This window comes from Mesocricetus auratus, unplaced genomic scaffold (genome assembly GCF_017639785.1).
Source record: "Mesocricetus auratus isolate SY011 unplaced genomic scaffold, BCM_Maur_2.0 Super-Scaffold_100010, whole genome shotgun sequence".
NCBI lineage: Eukaryota > Metazoa > Chordata > Mammalia > Rodentia > Cricetidae > Mesocricetus > Mesocricetus auratus.
Window position 1 is genome coordinate 66719648 of NW_024429194.1, and position 8388 is coordinate 66728035.

At 52.5% G+C, this 8388-nt stretch overlaps 1 protein-coding gene across 1 annotated transcript; it reads left to right on the forward strand.

The window, feature by feature from the left end:
• Positions 1 to 2863: 2863 nt before the first annotated feature.
• Dhh (desert hedgehog signaling molecule) lies at positions 2864 to 7779 on the forward strand. The gene is made up of 3 exons (XM_005067206.4): positions 2864 to 3431; positions 6221 to 6482; positions 6735 to 7779. The coding sequence occupies exons 1-3, from the start codon at positions 3129 to 3131 to the stop codon at positions 7358 to 7360; spliced, it is 1191 nt and encodes a 396-aa protein (XP_005067263.1). The 5' UTR covers positions 2864 to 3128; the 3' UTR covers positions 7361 to 7779.
• The last annotated feature ends 609 nt before the right edge of the window (positions 7780 to 8388 follow it).

The following is an 8388-nucleotide window of genomic DNA, read 5'->3' on the forward strand; positions in this document are numbered from 1 at the left end:
TTACCAGTGTTTACATTTTTAACTGACCTTAAAATGTTTTATTTAGATTTTGTTTTTATTTTATGTCTGTGTTTTGCCTGACTGTATGACTGTGTACCACATGAGTTCAGTGCCTGAGGAGGCCAGAAGAAGGTGTTGAATACCCTGGTATTGGAGATATGGACCACTGGCAGGTTGCCAAGTGGGTGCTGGGAATTAAGCCTTGGTCCTTTGGAGAAGCAGGTGATCCATTGCTCCATCCTTAATTGGCTTCCAGTAACAAACACAGTTAGTATCATAGTTGGTTTGAAACAAATCTAGACATACCTGGGAAAAGAATCTAGCCTGAGAAAATCTCTCCATAAGATTGTCCTGTAGGCAGTGTTTAATCCCAGCACTAGGGAGGCAGAGGCAGGCGGATCTCTGTGAGTTCGAGGCCAGCCTGGTCTACAGAGCGAGTTCCAGGACAGCCTCCAAAACAATACAGAGAAACCCTGTCTCAAAAAACCAAAAAATAAAAAATAAAAAATAAAAAGATTGGCCTGTAGACAAATCTGTAGAGCATTTTCTTTAATAATTGATGGAGAGGGCTGGGAAGATGGCTCAGAGGTTAAGAGCACTGGTTGCACTTCCAGAGGTCATGAGTTCAATTCCTAGCAAACTCATGGTGGCTCACAACTATAGTGAGATCTCGTGCCCTCTTCTGCCCTGTAGGCAGAATACTATACATAATAAATACATAAGTCTTTTTTTTTAATTGATGTAGAAGGACCCAGCCCATGTGGGCAGTGCTGCCCTAGGCAGGTGGTTCTGGGTTGTATGAAAAAACAGTCAGGAAAAGCCTATATTTTTCCATGGCCTCTGTTTCGGGTCCTTCCTCCAGGCTCCTTGATTTTTATTGTTTTCATTTTTAATTTTATGTCTGAGTGTTTTGCCTGCATGTATGTGCCTACATCGCTACCTCCTGCTCTCCACTGCACTCCTCACAGAGCAGCTGACTAAATGATAGGAACTGGTGGGTAAGTGTCTCAGGGTAAGGCCTGGAGGGTTGGATATAGATTCCCTAGTCCAGGGGAGAAGACAGAGGACAGAAGGTGAAGAGAACTGGTCCCTATCCTCCTAAAGACCAGGACTTTAGGTGTCCACTGCCTTTCAGCAGCTTCCAAATGACAAATGACCTATTCAAAATGCATTGTGCAGGATGAAGTCCATGCTTGTAAGTCCTAGCACTCAGGATTTCAGGGCCATCTCTTTTGTTTGTTTATTTGGTTGGTTGGGTTTTTTGAGACAGGATTTCTCTGTGTGCAGCTAGCTCTGGCTGTCCTGGAACTTGCTTTGTAAACCAGGCTGGCCTTAAACCCTGAGGTTCCAATGCATCTAAATCCAGAGGGCTTGGATTAAAGGTGTGTACCACCCCCGCCAGTCCTTAGGCCATCCATTTTTTTTTTTTTTTTTGCTTGTTTTTGTTTTTCCAGGCAGGGATTCTCTGTAGCTTTGGAGTCTGTCCTGGAACCAAGCTGTTCTCAACCTCACAGAGATCCGCCTACCTCTGCCTCCCAAGTGCTGGGATTAAAGGTGTGCACCAACACTGCCAACTGGGCCATCCATCTTAACATAGCAACTTTGAAGCATGCTTGGCTACATGTGACTGTCTCAGTGGAAGAGGAGAAATAGGAATACATCTCAGTTGATAGAGATCCATTGTGTGCTTGTCTAGCATGTTTGAGGTCCTGAGTTTTTTATTTTTATTTTAAAGGTTTTATATGCTTGCGTGTATATCTGTACCAATTGCATGTCTGGTGTCTGAGGAAGCCAGGAGACAGCTTTGACACCCCACCCCCACCCCAACTGGAGTTACAGAGGGTAATGAGCCTCCAGGTGGTGCTGGGAATCTAACTCAGGTCCTCTGGAAAAGCAGTCAGTGCTTCTAACTGCTGAGCATCTCTCCAGCCCTGGATGCCCTGGTTATGGTCCCACTACGACATAAACCTGGTGTGGTGGTACATGACTAATCCCAGCACTGGGAATCTGGAGTAAATATTCAAGGTTAGTCTTCTATGAAGTGAGTTTGAGCCCAAGCTTGTGCTACTTTAGATTCTATCAAGATGGAGGGGAGGGATAAAAAGGGTTTTTCGAGACAGGGTTTCTCTGTGGCTTTGGAGGCTGTCCTGGAACTAGATCTTGTAGATCAGGTTGGTCTCGAACTCACAGATTCACAGAGATTCACCTGCCTCTGCCTCCCGAGTACTGGGATTAAAGGCGTGCATCACCACCTCCTGGAGCATAACTGAATTTTCAAAAGTCCTCTGACTTCCACTTGGTGTGCTGTGCCATGTACCTACACACACACACACACACACACACACAGTCAATGCTAAACTGGATTGTGAGTGTCGACCTCTGTTCCCCAGAAGATACAAACTCACGGAGGAAAATGATCCTCTGGGATCCACTCTTGGCTATGGATAATTGCAGCGAGAGAGGAACCAGGGAGACCTGAGGACCACAGAAGAGGGAGGCTTTGATTGTATGCCCAAAGGGCTTGGATGGCCTTGAGCAGAAATTGGAACTCAGACTTCCTGGATGACAGCAGAGGGCATGGCCAGCCAGAGTTGACTTTGGGAGCAAAGACTAGCAGAGGAAGACAGTTTGTTTCCTAATTTAGACTCGGAGGTAGAAGGATGCTTATCCAGATAGCTAGGACTGTAAAGCTTCAAGGATTTCCTAAGCAGGTGCCTGCATGGTTTCCAGGATGGGACACACTTCAGTGGAGTAAGGGAACAGTGGTGACCGCTAGATCCCCCGCCCGGGTGGGAGGGGGCGGGACAGTCCTGGGAGAAGGGCGGGGGGCGGGGCCGGGGACCACTTAAGGCGGAGTCAGGGCCGTTCTGGGAGCACGGGAGCCTGACATCAGAGGCTGGCTGAGCCGGCACTCACCCTCGACCCACCTGCCCTGTAATGGTAGCCTATCAGTAGTAGGTTTCAGGTTGCCTGGGCATGTAGGCAGAGTTAGCGGCTGCCAGGTGTTCGGAGCCACAAGCGCTCCAGGTACTCTGGGGGCTTCTCTATCTGCGGTGCTGTCTCCCGTGGAGATGCCCAACTGACAGGAGAGCTAGTGAGGACCCTTTCGACACAACTCCGCTGCGCCCATGGCTCTGCCAGCCAGTCTGTTGCCCCTGTGCTGCTTGGCACTCCTGGCACTGTCTGTCCAGAGCTGCGGGCCGGGCCGGGGACCGGTTGGCCGGCGGCGTTACGTGCGCAAGCAGCTTGTGCCTCTGCTGTACAAGCAGTTTGTGCCTAGTGTCCCCGAGCGGACCCTTGGCGCGAGTGGGCCAGCGGAGGGGAGGGTAGCAAGAGGGTCCGAGCGCTTCCGGGACCTCGTACCCAACTACAACCCCGACATAATCTTCAAGGATGAGGAGAACAGCGGGGCTGACCGCCTGATGACAGAGGTAAGGAGCGCTTCTCCCCACCTGCTCTTGGGCGCGCCACCATCTCCTCCGTTTTCCTACCACAGTCCTGGAGGATGAACTGTCACTTCATAAACTAAACTAAGATCTCCTTCACATCCTTCAAGAAAGCAAATACCCTTCTGGCTGGTAGTGGTTTGGAAGTATCCAAACGTGGAGAGGCTGGGATGGGGAGGGGGAGGAGGAACTGGTTAGTGAGAGTGAATCTGGGAAAGGCTGGAGGGAGGGCGGGGAAAGGAGGATGGCGGCAGGCGAGACGGGAAATGGCTGAGGCGTGGACCGGGGGTCAGCCACCGAGCCAGGCAGGAAGGGCTGGGGTGAGCTGGGGGCCAGGAGCTGGCTAGGGTAGGTAGCCTACAGAAGGCTTTACACTTAGCCTGGCTCTTGGCCCAATGTCCAAAAGCTCTGTGAGCCAAAAAGAAGGGGGCTGGAGAAGGGATGGGCAAGAGTCAGGTTACCAGGCCATGCATCTGAGAATGGGGTGGTCAGGAATTGTCCTTGGCATGAGAGAGGTGTCCTAAACCAGGACAGGCCTGTATTAGGGTCTAAACAACAGACTGGGTAAAAAGCAGTCCTCAGGACAGATGGAAGCACCTGAGACTCGAAGTGTTCCTGGGCTGGATAAATAAATTCAGCTACCATTATCAAGCACCAGTTACGGATGGGAAATGAACCTACCTGGAATAAGGTGGGCCATGACTTGGAAAAGAAGGGTCCCCTCTGTTAGTGTTCTGGGGTGTCAGAACTGAAAGGGAATTCAGAAGACATATTTCTCCTCCTTCACCCCACTCCTCACTTTATATCTGAGAACTGCCCCCCCCTGGAAAAAGCAGTTTAATCAGGGCCTCACAGCTAATTAGTGGCGTTGCTGAGACTAGAATTCAGGACTCAGATTCCGGGTCCTATACACTTTCCATTACGCCACCTAATTGTGTGTGCAGTGGGAGGTGAGGGACAGGGAGGGTACGGATTTCCTCTAACTGCCATGGCTTTCCAGGTTACTTTGTTTGGAAAACCTGCACAGGGAAGAAAGTTGGGTTTTTTGTGGGTTTTTGGTTTTGTTGTTGTTGTTGTTTTTGAGACCCTGACAGGCCTGAAACTTGTTATATAGAAATGCTCTTGTCACTACCTCCTGTTTACTGGGATTAAAGGTGAGAACTAATCACCCCCAGGCCAAGAATTCTTTCTTGCTCCAGTTGTCCTCTTTCCAGAAACTGGGAAAGGGCATTCCTTATTCCTTTCCCACCTTGGTCATGGTAAATATATTATGGTCCTTCCCTCTGGTGGAAACCTGCAGCAGAGGGATAGAACAAGCAGTAGGCTCAGGAGGCCTCAAAAGGCCCGGGACACCCCCCCCCCCTCCGCCGCCGTCACCACCCCAACACACACACACCCAGTCTTGCTTATCTCCCACACCCTGGCTGCAAAAGGACTCTATTGAGTTGGCTCTGTACTGGGCTACTGCCCCCGCAGGTCAGGGCCTTCTTAGGGGACACAAAGTTGGAAAGAGCTACCACTTGTCCTGGCCTCTTCAGAGGTGCAGTTGACTAGGAAAGAGGGTAGGGGGGAACCCCCCTCCAGCAAGCATGTAGAATCCAATGAGAAGGGACAGAGAAAAAAAGAAGTTGTTCTCAGCGCTCCTCTTGCGCTCCAGCTCCCGTGGTGTCGCGTCTCTGGTGCGCACCAAGGTCTCCAACTCCCATACCGGAGCTGCCAAGATAACTGTGGCCTCCCTCCCCCGGGGGTACAGGCCTGCGTTTGTGGCTCCTTTTCCTCCACTCCCACCCAGCGCGGGGAGGTGGAGTAGCTCCCGCCATTCTCAGGTGCTGCTCCTCCCACGCCTTTCAGGGCTGATTCTGGAACAGAGATGGGAGATGGGGGCTCTCAGGACTGACACAGTGGCAGGCTGGCCACGCTGGGGGAGGGGACCTGGCGGGCGGGCGAGAGCAGGGATGTGGGGCGCGGCGTTCTGCCCTTTCCTCTCCCTGAGCTGGGGCGGCTGAAAAGCGCCTTTGTAGCTGGAGCTGCTGAGTCCGCTTCTCCCGACGCGTTCCCGGCCTCGGCCCGAGATTCTCGCTTAGTTAAGTCATCCCGGAGAATGGCCATTGTACTTCATGCGGCCCCCGCAACCCAACCCTTTTTCAAGCAGCCTTGATCCCACGCGCCTCCTCTAGGGCACCTCTGTAGGGGCGCACCCAGACCACCAATGGGTTAATGCTAGAGGCTGAAAGGAGGAGGAGGAGGAAGGAAGGAAGGAAGGAAGCGATGCCCAGTGCCAGGGAAGGCAACCAAACAAAAGATGAATCAGACAGAGGGAGGGCAGCTGGGGCCCGGGGCGGGGGTCAGGCTTAAATAGGGCTCGATTCGGGGAGCCAGGCCCTCCCTAACCAAACTTCCATCCTCCCTCTCTACTCTGGTTCTTTCTCTGATTGGACTGAGTCCTGGAACAAACAGGGGTGAGAGGCAGTCGCTGCAGATGGGGGAAATAACCAGGTAGGGGACCCCCCTCTCAACCTCAGAGGGGTTAACCCCATGGTTCGGCTCTGCAAGCACACCCTGGCAATGAAGTCACATTGGTGACTATTCCTATTCAAATCCTTGCTTCCTCAGGACACTCAAAAGCCGGGAGGGAATGAAGTTGGTCCAGAAAATAAAGGTGCATTGATTGATGCCTTAAGGGTCACTTTCACCTCACCCTTTCCATCCATAGCCTGCCAGGTGATGGTAGTGGTAGTGGGGAAACTGAGTCCTTTATTCCCCACTCCCACTAGCGTTGCAAAGAGCGGGTGAATGCTCTAGCCATTGCGGTGATGAACATGTGGCCCGGAGTGCGCCTACGTGTGACTGAAGGCTGGGATGAGGATGGCCACCACGCTCAGGACTCTCTCCATTACGAAGGTCGTGCCTTGGACATCACCACGTCTGATCGTGACCGCAATAAGTATGGTTTGCTGGCGCGCCTAGCTGTGGAAGCCGGCTTCGACTGGGTCTACTACGAGTCCCGAAACCACGTCCACGTGTCGGTCAAAGCTGGTACGGTAGAGGCCAGATGGTGGTTCATCCAAAGGGGGCTTTCTCGGGGAAACCGAGTCTACTATAGCCTTCTTGCTACCCGCAGGGGACCAAACAGGCATTAGTGTTGTAAAACATCTTTCCACTTCTGCTCAAGGTGGGGCTAGATCCCTGGGAAATTGACTGGTGAGATCTGCATTGGGCTTGAGCCACATCTTCGGGAATCTGTACTTGCTGATCTGACTTTAATTTCTTTGTGGTTGCTGCTTGCAGATAACTCACTGGCGGTCCGAGCTGGAGGCTGCTTTCCGGGAAATGCCACGGTGCGCCTGCGGAGCGGCGAGCGGAAGGGACTGAGGGAACTCCATCGTGGTGACTGGGTGCTGGCCGCGGATGCAGCGGGCCGGGTGGTTCCCACGCCGGTGCTACTCTTTCTGGACCGGGATTTGCAGCGCCGAGCATCTTTCGTGGCTGTGGAGACCGAGCGGCCTCCGCGCAAACTGCTGCTCACACCCTGGCATCTGGTGTTCGCGGCTCGCGGGCCAGCGCCGGCTCCAGGTGACTTTGCACCGGTGTTCGCGCGCCGGTTACGCGCTGGGGACTCGGTGCTGGCTCCCGGAGGGGACGCACTGCGGCCGGCTCGCGTAGCCCGGGTGGCGCGTGAGGAAGCCGTGGGCGTGTTCGCACCACTCACTGCGCACGGGACGCTGCTGGTTAACGACGTCCTCGCCTCCTGCTACGCGGTTCTGGAGAGTCACCAATGGGCCCACCGCGCCTTTGCTCCTCTGCGCCTGCTGCACGCGCTAGGGGCGCTGCTCCCCGGGGGTGCGGTCCAGCCTACTGGCATGCATTGGTACTCCCGACTACTTTACCGCTTGGCGGAGGAGTTAATAGGCTGAGTAGTCCTCCAGGCTCTGGACGAAAACCGATGCTGAGACAGACTAAGATCTGGGGATCTGGGCAGCAAGAGAGTGCGTGGCGAAAGAGGGGGGGGGAAAGAAAGGCTGTGCTGGAACTTTTTGGTTTAAGGGCAAGTTTTAGCTGAGAGGAGTGGTCCCCTGGTCCTTGATAACTGGGTTTGCTGGTAAGCACTCTTTAATGAGGACTTTTTTTTTTTGCGTCTTCCCCGGTGCCTCAGTCTCACCCGATAATTTTATTTCTATTTATAAATTGTAATATAATGATCTGCTTGTCCAGCCCACCAAGGGGAGGACCTAGAGTGTGGCGTTAACACTGTTTGACATGGCCAGCCAATCTGACGTCTCACACTCTCACATTTTCCTGCAGGTGGCTTAATAAAAGGAAGGCTTATTGGAAACCACCTTCACTCAAGAGGCAATACACCTCCAAAGAGGAGGAGAATCAGGACTAGTCAGAGTCTACACCTTACCTTGTTCAACTCTCCTTTCTTTCTCAGCAGGATCTTTCAAATCCCTTTTGTTGCAGAGCGTGTCCCAACCCATCAGGATAGACCAGAAATGTCCTGCCTCCTTTTTTGCTGGTGGTCTCACCCCCAGCTGGGACCAGAACTGTGCTTATGAGTATACATACCAACTGGGGGTGGGCGGGGCTTACTGAGGGAGCATGAAGATTGATGCTCAAACATTTGGAGTCTTCTATAAGCTGTTCTGGCCTATCCCAGTAGATTATGAATCAACCCAGTCGCCATTCTGCCTGCTGATGAAGAAGTCTGATTTCTTATTTCTGGGGATTTTGCTAGGCCAACTTATGAGCCATGGGCGTTCCTTATAGTCCACACACATTTGTGGCTCAAACAAAAAGCCTAGAGTTACCAGGAATGGTGGTACATGACAATAATTCCAACACTCTGGAGATGAACAAAACAGAAGGACCATGAGTTCAAGGCTAACTTGGGCTGCATAGTAGGTGAGAGAGACAGAGACAGAGAGAGGGAGGGAGGGAGAGA

Excerpts from the sequence above, each read along its gene's own strand:
- Dhh (XM_005067206.4), top strand. The coding sequence starts at position 3,129 with ATGGCTCTGCCAGCCAGTCTGTTGCCCCTGTGCTGCTTGGCACTCCTG. Across the intron at positions 3,432-6,220 it reads CTGACCGCCTGATGACAGAG|CGTTGCAAAGAGCGGGTGAA; the intron begins GTAAGGAGCGCT and ends CACTCCCACTAG. Across the intron at positions 6,483-6,734 it reads CCACGTGTCGGTCAAAGCTG|ATAACTCACTGGCGGTCCGA; the intron begins GTACGGTAGAGG and ends TGCTGCTTGCAG.